Source organism: Callionymus lyra, chromosome 18 (assembly GCF_982586985.1).
Source record: "Callionymus lyra chromosome 18, fCalLyr1.hap1.1, whole genome shotgun sequence".
Lineage (NCBI taxonomy): Eukaryota > Metazoa > Chordata > Actinopteri > Syngnathiformes > Callionymidae > Callionymus > Callionymus lyra.
Window position 1 is genome coordinate 3573554 of NC_141835.1, and position 12140 is coordinate 3585693.

Sequence of the window (12140 nt, forward strand, 5' to 3'; positions counted from 1 at the left end):
TACAATGATGTAAGAATATCAATAATGTCTAAACAAAAACTAAAAAAGGAGATTTTGCCTATTTTTCAATGTTAAGTTGTTCTTTGACATAATATCTAATATCATGGCTTATGCAAACTATTAATGTTATATGATCTTACAGAAGCTAAATAACAAACATGTTGATGCATAATGCAGTATAAAAAGTCATTATATCGCAGGTAAGTTGTGTAATCAGAATAAATGTCTTTACTAAAATAAATAAAGAAGCCTGGAGAGCGCGAGTCTTCTACTGCAGCCGCAACACAACGAGGCTTCTATGATAACTGCGTAAAGTTGCTCCGTCAAGAGTGAGACTTTAAAGATCAAGATAACACTGAGAACAACACAGGAGTCTCAGAGAATCAAGGAAAAGCACGAATAAAAGTGTCTTGAGATGTTTCTTGAAGGAGTCAGTAGATCATCAAACACAGATGTTTATTGAAGGAGTCAGTAGATCATCAAACACAGATGTTTCTTGAAGGAGTCAGTAGATCATCAAACACAGATGTTTCTTGAAGGAGTCAGTAGATCATCAAACACATAGATGTTTCTTGAAGGAGTCAGTAGATCATCAAACACAGATGTTTCTTGAAGGAGTCAGTAGATCATCAAACACAGATGTTTCTTGAAGGAGTCAGTAGATCATCAAACACATAGATGTTTCTTGAAGGAGTCAGTAGATCATCAAACACAGATGTTTCTTGAAGGAGTCAGTAGATCATCAAACACAGATGTTTCTTGAAGGAGTCAGTAGATCATCAAACACAGATGTTTCTTGAAGGAGTCAGTAGATCATCAAACACATAGATGTTTCTTGAAGGAGTCAGTAGATCATCAAACACAGATGTTTCTTGAAGGAGTCAGTAGATCATCAAACACATAGATGTTTCTTGAAGGAGTCAGTAGATCATCAAACACAGATGTTTCTTGAAGGAGTCAGTAGATCATCAAACACATAGATGTTTCTTGAAGGAGTCAGTAGATCATCAAACACATAGATGTTTCTTGAAGGAGTCAGTAGATCATCAAACACAGATGTTTATTGAAGGAGTCAGTATATCATCAAACACAGATGTTTCTTGAAGGAGTCAGTTGATCATCAAACACAGATGTTTCTTGAAGGAGTCAGTAGATCATCAATCACATAGATGTTTCTTGAAGGAGTCAGTAGATCATCAAACACAGATGTTTCTTGAAGGAGTCAGTAGATCATCAAACACAGATGTTTCTTGAAGGAGTCAGTAGATCATCAAACACAGATGTTTCTTGAAGGAGTCAGTAGATCATCAAACACAGAGATGTTTCTTGAAGGAGTCAGTAGATCATCAAACAAAGATGTTTCTTGAAGGAGTCAGTAGATCATCAAACACAGATGTTTCTTGAAGGAGTCAGTAGATCATCAAACACAGATGTTTCTTGAAGGAGTCAGTAGATCATCAAACACAGATGTTTCTTGAAGGAGTCAGTAGATCATCAAACACAGATGTTTCTTGAAGGAGTCAGTAGATCATCAAACACAGATGTTTCTTGAAGGAGTCAGTAGATCATCAAACACAGATGTTTCTTGAAGGAGTCAGTAGATCATCAAACACAGATGTTTCTTGAAGGAGTCAGTAGATCATCAAACACAGAGATGGTTCCAAAGCTTAGGAGCAACAGTCTAGAAGGATTTCTCTCCTCTGGTCCTGAAGTTCAGGAACCATCAGTAGATTCTGATCCACAGACCTCAGAGCCCGAGCTGGGGTGTAAGTCTGGATCAGATCACTGATGGAAGGTCTGACCATGAATAGATCTGAAAGTAAGAACCAGAATTTTAAAATGATCCTGTAAGAAACTGGCAGCCAGTGAAGAGTTTGAAGGAGAAATGTGAGTTCTTCTACTAGAGCGGCTCAGAATTCTGGCTGCAGAGTTTTGTATGAACTGCAGGCGAGAAGATCCTTCTGGTTTAGACATGAAATAAACTGTTGCAATAGTCCAGACGAGAAGAAACAAACACATGGATTAAGAAGACATGTCCAGGTTAACGAAGGCGTACGGTCGGCCTATATTTCTCATTATCTCGCCAGGGTTTAACCAAATATCTCGGTTCTTATGACTTCAAGAACAAGTGGTTTTTCTAACAATAACAAATATTATCTTGGATCCACAGCTCGTGGCGTGGAGTCATCGGCTGCGTTTCCCTCTCAGCAGCGATGAAGCGTCGCCGACCCGTCCAGGACGACCCGCATGAACCTCAGTGCCCTCCGTCCTGCTGTCGCTCCACTTCCCTCCTTCCTTCATGGTGTTGGTTTGTTGGTCCAGAGATCCGACGGACTGTGTGTAACCGTCATGTAGCGAAGCTGTGTTTTGACTCGCGATGAAACATTTACTCAAACAAAAGTCACTCAAAGACACAGAACACTGTAGCAAGAACCACACACGCCTGTCGTTAAATCACTTTATTGGATTGAGTTTTTAACGCTACCTCATTGCAAATTAACAATAAAGACCAGGATGAGTAGCCCAGCGTCGGTGAAGCACCACAAAGTGTTTCCTTCAAATCAAACCATGATTTCCTCCTTTATTCCTCAACTTAGTTCGTTCAAGAGACAAGTAGCACCAAACATTTACAAACTCAATGACGTGTCTTTGTTTGTATTTTCTCAAAGTCTCTCTTCCATTAGAATTTAAATTTGCATCATCTTTATCGACACTTCTTGTTTAAGTGATACCAAAGCATCGTTATTTCCCAGATCGTGTCCAAGCCTTAACAGAATCATTTGTTTTTGTTCTTTCATTTGAGAAATCATCATCGAAGGGATGTGTGCAATATTTTGATCCTAACTGTCATGTTGTTGACCAAACTGTATATTGTATAAACAAGTGACAAGTTGTTTGAAAGCAACAAAATCACCAATGTCTTCCATTAAGATATGTATAGATTCATTTGCTTACTTAGGGGGCAACATTATAGTTGTCATGCATGCCTAGTCGTGATGCTCGCTCCATGAATGAAGGTTTTTACAAACACCCAAGCTTTGATTGATAGCAAAAAAGAACACAATGTTTAACACATTAAACTGCTTTGCTTTTTATAATTAATAATGTCATCTAACAAATACAATATGGCGCTCGCCCTTGGGTAGTAATGAGATTAAAACAAGTTACTTTAGTGTTTCCATCTTCGTATTCTAGATGGTTCTTCATGGGTTCGTTATATTTCAAGCCATGAATTGTATTGGATTAGGGTTTTAGAAGCAATAAATACAAGTATGCATGAGTTAAATGTTTAAAAAAAAAAGACTTTTATGTAGCGATACTTCTGGGGTGATGTACTACTTTTGGCCATGGTTGTAGCGTAAACTCTTCCGTTGAAACCAAAACAATGATTTGCTCCATTCAGCCTGTGAGAGACGCTTCGTTGTAAATACAATGTTTGTTTCCCTCGTAGCTGATTTAACATTTTTAAGAACCTCGGTTCGGTTTGACTGAGCAAACCTTTTGAAAAATGCACTTTTTTCCTCCACGTGCATCCTTCTCATCCTCCCGTTCTGAGTACTGTGTTTGAACAAACAGCCTGTTTGCAACTCGTGGGGATTTATAATCACATGTTTTGAGCGACATGGGTTTAAAAATATATGCATGACTTAGCAGAACCGTGAATGATTTGTATTGCATGCAATAACTGAAGTTTGTGACGTGAACGAGTGTTGTTAGGAAGATGAAACCTGCTCCGTGACGAGTCCAGAGGTCGCTGGTGTGTTTAAAAACAAGCATGTTGCAGTCGACGGCTCTTTGATGCAAAAGCGACGTAGAAAAATAGGTTTACCAAGAGTGGAACAGATACTTTAGTATTCATAGAAAAACCTTATGTTGCTGGTAACTTCTCCACCAAAGTGGAAGGCTGTGTAGAAACTATGCACTCCAGAGGGAGGAGATGGGCATGCTTATTCTGTGAGCCTCTTGTCTGGTTTTGTATTAAAAAAGGAGAAAAAAAGCGACAAAATTTTCAGCAATAAAATGCAGCATGGTGCCAACGTCTCTGAGTCTTTGTCCCACTTTTATTCACTATTTCCGAACCATGTTCATCATTAAGTGCTCGGTGAGAAACGGTAAGTTTCTTTATTAACTTTAACATTAACTTATTTATATTAATACTTTTTTATATACGCTGTGTTTTTTAACGGTTGCCAAGCTAAGAAAATCGTTGCCAGTTTCCCCGCGGTGTTTTTCTGTGCAATGACAAACAAAAAAAGTCTAAGTTTATTAAATAGTCCGTCAAATAAAAAGTATTATTCTCTGCAGCAGTGTTTACGGTTTACAGATCTTCGCCGATTGGCTGCCTCATTAGCCCCGCCCACAACGCTGAGCCAATGAGATCGCCCGCTGTTTCAAATTCAATCCGGTAAACCGTCAGCAGCCGCGAAAAACAAAGTCTGCAGCATTTTGAGCCGGAAAATATTGAAAAGCTTTGAAAAGCCTCGCGTTAATAAAGTAAATAACCGTCGACATGGATCTGGATTCAATGAAATATGCGGATTTACAGAAACTCGCCAAACAGCTCGGGATTAAAGGAAGAATGAAGGTAATGTTTTGAGGCGTAAAAACTCCGAGTTAAATCTTAAATTGTGGAATAATCTTTAACTTTTATTCAACACAACAGGCAGACAAACTGTTGAAAGCGATCAAACTGCATTATGAGCAAGAAAAAGAAGAAGCAGATAAACAGGTGTGTTTAAAAAAAAAGAGACTATTTAATGGGATTATTTGCATTTTCTTGTATCTGCTTTCAAGATAACGGCTATACTTGTAGTTTTGAATGTGCTGAAAAAAAGGAAAGTTTTTTTATTTTCCGTGTTTATTTCAGGAGATAAGTGCACCAGAAGAAGACGTCCAGCCAGAACCCAGTGTTCCCACCATGTTCGTCAACACACGCCGGGGAAAGGGAACCAAAAGAAAGATTTCTCACGAGACCGAAGACTTGTCTCTGTCAAAAGATGAAGTAGGGATTGTTACTACAGTACTTCTTACTTAAAGTTATTGGTAAAAATGATTTGATCATTCTACCAATTTAGTTCTAGTTATCACCCTCTATTTCTAATGGCATCCTCTTTTTTTGTCATCTTCAAGAGTGTCGATAAAGTGACCGAAACAAGTCCACTTTGTGGCACCGGCGAGGCCAAGAAGAGACGCGTGTCGTCGTCTCCTGAAAACACCGAGCGTGAAGTGACATCTGATGAAAACCACAGTCAAGTGGAAGTTTGTCAGGAAGCACCAGCAGGTGAGTCTTAGTCTCAGTTTGGCCTTGAGATGTATTTTCTGAAGATGTTTTCATGAATATCTTTCCAGAAAAGGCACCAGAAGAAGTCAAACCCAAAGGGATCCCTCGTCTCCGAAAGGCAAAAGGCAAACCATCTATGCCGAGTAAGTTTTCAATTTAGGATTCGTCTGTTGAAATTCAACCCTTTTATCAAAGATGATCTTATTTTTTTCTTTCTTTGTAGACTTCAAAAAACTACACGAAGCACAATTCAAGAAGATGGAATCCATCGACTCGTACGACCAGAGGAAGAACATCATCAGAAGTTCCACTAAAAAGAAGGTAAATGATATTTGATCGTTTACATGTATTTATTTGGCAGAGTCTTGACCCGAATCATTTCTTTCCTCAAGGAAACTCCAGGGAATACTTCCATGTTCAGTCCTGCTCTCAACACCAAGAGACCCGTGGACGACAAGCGCAGACTCACCTTCTCTACGGGCAAACCTGCCAAGAAGGGAGACGTTCCCTTCAGACCGTCCGTCCTCGGCATTCGCAGGATCAACGTCCGGTGAGTCCGTCTTCTCCTGCAGCCGAAGACTCTCCATCAAAGTCTCTTCTTGTCGGTGGTCTTTCTTCAATAGTCAGTATTTCTTCTGTCCCTGCAGGTTCTCCGAGGCCACTCTGGACAACGAGCACAAGAGATCCTTGATCAAAACCCCGGCGCGCATGTCGCCCTGCGACGCCCCCGTCACGCCGAAGACGCAGACCAGTGATGTCGAGAAGCTCAACAGCTCCAGGACATCCATGCTGTCTGCTTCGAAGACCAACGGTGAGCTCCTGCTCGCTCGCACAACAGATCTTATTTTACTCCTCGAGCTCCTGATACAACACCTCAGTCAGTGCAGTGTGATGGTGCAACGTTTGTCATTTCTATATCCCTTTCCAGGGTTTCCCCTCCAAGTAAATCACCAGAATCAAACTTTCTAAAGGGGTTCAAATGCTACAGTAAATAATTCTCTATAAATGGTTTGTCCCCCAAATCTATGGCCTGGGCCCGCCTCCATATCTGGCCCCGCCCCCTGAACAATGGAGGCACGTTTTGATTTATAGGACCACACATTTTTAAGGGGTCTGTCTGCCTGTTTTTTGTTTTTATATTCTTCACCTAAGTATATATTTTTGGTCTTGAGGAAGATCCGTTTTCATAGAATTGGGGCCTAAAGTTTTCTGTGAATAATCCAAAAAAAAAAAAAACTCATTTGCTTATTTGTAGCTTTCTGTGATGAAAGAAACGATGCATTATAACTTGAGTCACCCCTGCGATCCTCAAACTGACCCTGGCCAGAAAAATTTGGGGGACCCCTAGTGTAAAGTTACAATAAGTAAAATATTTATTTTATTATTAATTAGTTTAAAATACAATTCCTGTCATTATACTTTTCTGACCCAGGGGGCGCCAGAAATAATATTTTCAAACTTGCTAACATGAAAGTAAGTAAGTAATTTTTATTTGTATAAATACTATTTATACTTCTGGTTTGTTCTAATGACATGTGTGTGTGTAATATTTAGGTTAGGTAGAACTTTATTGAAATTGTTTTTTTTTCAATTGGCCAGAGAAATACAGCCATTTTTCATATAAAATAAGAACAAAGAGAAACAACAAGATAACACAATCTAAGTCTAAAGATAAAGAACTTGTCTCTTAAACAAACAACTTCCTGTCGTTTGAAAAACTTGTGGAAAAACTTTCCGTCCGTTTAGCGCCTTCTTGTGGTATGAAAAACGAATGACCTAAATAAGGTTTTAATGCTTTATTCACACATTACAACTTTTAAAAGAATTGACAAAAGCAAGAACATCTTAATGTGAGAAGCAGAGTCTGAGTGTTCGACCACATGTTCCTCATGAAGTTCTCAACATCAGAATCAGGAGGCAAAATAGGAAAGTTCAAGAAAAAAGGTTTGAACTTTGAATCTGAAAATGTGACTCTTTGTGTAGAGAATAATATTTAAAGATTTATTTTTGTGCTCTAAGAGTTTGACTTATTTCACAGGGACGTTCGTCTTCACTGGGAACACCACCCTGACTCCAGGAACACAGAAGAAGCCGACCTTTGACCTACAGGCCAGCCTGTCTCGCCCGCTCGGATACAAACCTCACAAAGGTACGACGGTTGTTCATCATGGCTCATGACTGTTCAAATCAAACTCATCCTGATCATCAGGGAAACTGACGCCGTTCGCGCAAGAAAAGGAAAACGCCATTGGAAACAAGTTGCAGAACCTGAACCCGCATCAGAAGAACTTCAAACAACATCAGGTTCAGACCAGGTGGGTCAAGGACGCGGCTGGAGTTTGAATCGATCTCGAGGTGAAACGTACTGAACCCTGTCTTCCATCAGGGAGCTGCGACGAGGGAAACACACCGAGGAGCGAAGACAGAAGAAGGAGAACCTGCTCGGTGCTCGAAGAGGTCTCGTGATGATGTGAAGACTTTCACGTTCGTCAGGAACATGGTTTAGTTATCGCTGTTGATTTTTACAACACTTTTCATGCTTTGTATATATTTCTTATTCTGGTACTTCTGCCGTTTTTAAGTAGTTCTTACTGTTGAATGTTTCCGGACATTGATGTAAAATAATCCAGTCTGTGCTCTTCATGTGAAATCTAGCTTAGTTTACATGAGCTTTTTATTCATATCCATCATCTTCAGTCTTTGCCCCTGAACTTTGTCATTGATGTTATAAATATCACCATTAAAAGACTCCACTTCATGATACCTATTCATTTTACTGTGTTTTGTGAGTGTAATGTTTTCCTTGAACAACCTTGAGATGGTGCTCTTTAAAGATCAACTCTGGTGTCATGTAGTGAATGTTCTTCAAGACGCAGTAACTTCTCATCATGACCATGTTTTACACTTTATTACTTTATAAAGTTGCTCTGAAATCTGGACAAACGAGGTTACGAGAGTCTATTATGACGTAATAATGGCTTCACTCCTCCTCCAGCTGTAATCACGCTTTGTTTACACAAGTCCTTTGGAGGTGGAGACCATTGATGACGCGCGGTGACAAACCTCCATGCTTGACCAATCAGAGTGGGTGTGGTTATGGTCAACCAGATTTCATCCATTTCAGTGGGCGGAGCTTCAGATCATTTTCTGATGTCAATGTTTCAATGAAAGACACTTGAATCAACGTTAAATGACATTTGTTATCCTTGAATGTCAAATTTGAGGATTTTTCTCATAGGATTCATAAGCATATTCCTCGGTGTGTGCGTAGTCCGTGCACACGCCGATGAAGTCGATCTCCAGCTGGAACGGACCGTTAATGTTGTCTCCGAGCGTAAATCCAATCGTATTGATCTGTGAAGCCGAGCGGACGCAAATGTTACGTTCACTCTTTTTCACCAACTGCCTAATAATAAATAATTCGCCGTACCTTATCCAACGTCAGGTAATGCTGGCTGTCTTGAACCCTCCCTTTATGTGTGGTGAAAAACTTGGAGAATGGTATCTGTTATGAAGAAACAAATGGTTTGAACTTCATCTGAAACGAGCCACTGTTGTAATAAAACATCTACGGACCTTCACTTCCTGCCAGTAGGGTCCGCCCCGGGTGTAGAGAAAGTAGTTGTAAATGTCGTCATGGTTGTGCGAGTAATACGTCTCCGGCTGGATGTTGATCATCCACGGGCGTCCGTCTCCTCGCACGCGCAGGTGCAGCGTGTTGAAGGTGGACCAGTCGTGCTGTTTCTTCCTCTCAAACGCATACTTGTGTGGGAAGAGAAACCGGGATCAGAGCGACGCTGTAACATATTCACTAACACTCACCAGCATCTGTTTGGAGCGCATCGTACAGTAGCCGCTGTATCGAGTCTCTCCGTCTCGTGGGACCTCCGGGTTCAGACTTCCGTACAGGAGACACGTGTCGTTGTTCCTGCCGAGCTTGAGATGAATCTCACTCTTGCCTCCGATCTCCTGGTCCGAGGACACGATCCACTTCTCCAGACTTTCAGCGCCCCGGAACTCCCACACCACCTGATTCTGCTCCAGGATGTGGTCCTCGAAGGTTTTTCCTTGCGGGCCAACGAACCGCTCAAAAAACTCTTCCTTCATCAACGTCAAGTCCTTCTTGATGGCCTCCACGCCATTTTTGAAATTCAAGTTAATCTTCTGCAAAGGGTGTTTGTAGACCACGGGCTGACCCGGCCTCCTGTACTTTATCCGCGACATTGAGCGTCTGCAGGCTGCGGCTGGAAGGACGGTCCGAAGGAACACGTGCTGCTGACGGACGGACATGAGCAGCCGCGCTGGATGCAGATGAGCCATGTTTGAAAAACACTTCAGTTTGGTTTGTACCTGGAAAACAACATTTTTAAGGTTCCGTAGAAACTTGAACATAAATCAAATATCGCTTTTTTTGAAAACTGAAAGGATCAATGTGACCTTTAAATAATAAAATCGAAAGATAAATATTTCCTAATGCAATCGAATATTCTCAGGCAGATTTTATTAAATCACGACTATGATATTCAGGTTTAGATTCGTACATTCATTTTCTGCAGCGAGAATTCTGAGCTGCTCTAGTAGAAGAACTCTTTCTATTTCTCAGATCCCTCAAACTCTTCACAGGCTTCCAGTTTCTTTCAGGATCAACTTTAAAATTATGGTTCTTACTTTCAGATCTATTCATGGTCAGACCTTCCATCAGTGATCTGATCCAGACTTACATCCCAGCTCGGGCTCTGAGGTCTGTGGATCAGAATCTACTGATGGTTCCTCTCACACGGTTCAGGACCAGAGGAGAGAAATCCTTCCAGACTGTTGCTCCTAAGCTTTGGAACCATCTCTGTGTTTGATGATCTACTGACTCCTTCAAGAAACATCTGTGTTTGATGATCTACTGACTCCTTCAAGAAACATCTGTGTTTGATGATCTACTGACTCCTTCAAGAAACATCGGTGTTTGATGATCTACTGACTCCTTCAAGAAACATCTATGTTTGATGATCTACTGACTCCTTCAAGAAACATCTGTGTTTGATGATCTACTGACTCCTTTAAGAAACATCTGTGTTTGATGATCTACTGACTCCTTCAAGAAACATCTGTGTTTGATGATCTACTGACTCCTTCAAGAAACATGTGTGTTTGATGATCTACTGACTCCTTCAAGAAACATCTGTGTTTGATGATCTACTGACTCCTTCAAGAAACATCTGTGTTTGATGATCTACTGACTCCTTCAAGAAACATCTCTGTGTTTGATGATCTACTGACTCCTTCAAGAAACATCTGTGTTTGATGATCTACTGACTCCTTCAAGAAACATCTGTGTTTGATGATCTACTGACTCCTTCAAGAAACATCTGTGTTTGATGATCTACTGACTCCTTCAAGAAACATCTGTGTTTGATGATCTACTGACTCCTTCAAGAAACATCTGTGTTTGATGATCTACTGACTCCTTCAAGAAACATGTGTGTTTGATGATCTACTGACTCCTTCAAGAAACATCTGTGTTTGATGATCTACTGACTCCTTCAAGAAACATCTGTGTTTGATGATCTACTGACTCCTTCAAGAAACATCTGTGTTTGATGATCTACTGACTCCTTCAAGAAACATCTGTGTTTGATGATCTACTGACTCCTTCAAGAAACATCTGTGTTTGATGATCTACTGACTCCTTCAAGAAACATCTGTGTTTGATGATCTACTGACTCCTTCAAGAAACATGTGTGTTTGATGATCTACTGACTCCTTCAAGAAACATCTGTGTTTGATGATCTACTGACTCCTTCAAGAAACATGTGTGTTTGATGATCTACTGACTCTTTCAAGAAACATCTGTGTTTGATGATCTACTGACTCCTTCAAGAAACATCTGTGTTTGATGATCTACTGACTCCTTCAAGAAACATGTGTGTTTGATGATCTACTGACTCCTTCAAGAAACATCTGTGTTTGATGATCTACTGACTCCTTCAAGAAACATCTGTGTTTGATGATCTACTGACTCCTTCAAGAAACATCTGTGTTTGATGATCTACTGACTCCTTCAAGAAACATCTTAAGACGTTTTTATTTGTTCAGGCTTTTCCTTGATTTTCTAGAACTCCTGTTGTGTTATCACTTTTATCTTGACCTTTAAAGTATATACTTTATTGAATATTGTTTTGTTTGTTTAAGAGCTTTGTGACCCTGGTCTGGAAAAGCGCTGTATAAATAAAAATTACTTAATTACTTACATGCGAATGTGTGTATTATATACAAAGAACATACATCCTCAAAGAATAATCCGTTTGTTTAAAATGACGGGACTGACTGCGATAAAATGTGTTGTGATGGGAAAGATTTTGCTGAAAATTACAAATGTCTGTTACGTAGACTTTAGATTTTTTTTTTCCGACAATTTAAAAGAATACAACATGATATATAATAATGAATTAATGCCAAGTAGGCAAAAAATAAGCACGCATTTGAAGCCGCCATTTTATGATAATATTAATGTTCAAAAGCACCAGATTACGTTCCAAAATGTATCAAATTTAAAGTGACTTACCAACTACATCCAATTAAATCGCGTGTTTGTGTGCGAGGACAAGGTTGTTCGGAGCCCATGGTACGTCACCAACGTTTAACCGGGCGGAAACATGCTTGGCATTATTTGGTTCCACCAGCTTAGTAACCGTAATTAAAAAATAAATAAATAACGGAACTTAACTGCCTTTCAGCTCAAACCTCACGTTGTGTTTGTTTCTAGTAATTGTCGTCAATTCATAATAAAAAATATAGAACGACCTGCAACGTTTGTAAACAAATAGAACAATAAAGTTCGGGAGTAAAAAAAAAACAAAAAGAGAAC

General features: G+C 40.0%; 2 protein-coding genes and 1 long non-coding RNA gene across 3 annotated transcripts in view; 2 read left to right on the forward strand and 1 right to left on the reverse strand.

The window, feature by feature from the left end:
• The window catches only part of LOC148060101 (uncharacterized), a 4707-nt gene extending 670 nt beyond the window's left edge, over positions 1 to 4037 (forward strand). Inside the window, exon 3 of the long non-coding RNA XR_015709309.1 lies at positions 2171 to 4037. This is a non-coding gene — a long non-coding RNA (uncharacterized LOC148060101). The remainder of the gene's footprint in view (positions 1 to 2170) is intronic.
• Positions 4038 to 4425: 388 nt separating this feature from the next.
• Positions 4426 to 8048, forward strand: nusap1 (nucleolar and spindle associated protein 1). The gene is made up of 11 exons (XM_087779462.1): positions 4426 to 4585; positions 4664 to 4729; positions 4868 to 5002; positions 5131 to 5281; positions 5350 to 5424; positions 5505 to 5602; positions 5674 to 5831; positions 5929 to 6092; positions 7320 to 7430; positions 7491 to 7596; positions 7668 to 8048. The coding sequence occupies exons 1-11, from the start codon at positions 4511 to 4513 to the stop codon at positions 7753 to 7755; spliced, it is 1227 nt and encodes a 408-aa protein (XP_087635588.1). The 5' UTR covers positions 4426 to 4510; the 3' UTR covers positions 7756 to 8048.
• A 126-nt stretch (positions 8049 to 8174) lies between these two features.
• ndufaf1 (NADH:ubiquinone oxidoreductase complex assembly factor 1) lies at positions 8175 to 12101 on the reverse strand. The gene is made up of 5 exons (XM_087779463.1): positions 11838 to 12101; positions 9104 to 9631; positions 8858 to 9043; positions 8712 to 8786; positions 8175 to 8635 (listed from the first exon to the last, which is right to left on the reverse strand). Exons 2-5 carry the CDS (start codon positions 9599 to 9601, stop codon positions 8495 to 8497), a joined length of 900 nt encoding a protein of 299 aa, XP_087635589.1. The 5' UTR covers positions 9602 to 9631; positions 11838 to 12101; the 3' UTR covers positions 8175 to 8494.
• Positions 12102 to 12140: the final 39 nt, after the last annotated feature.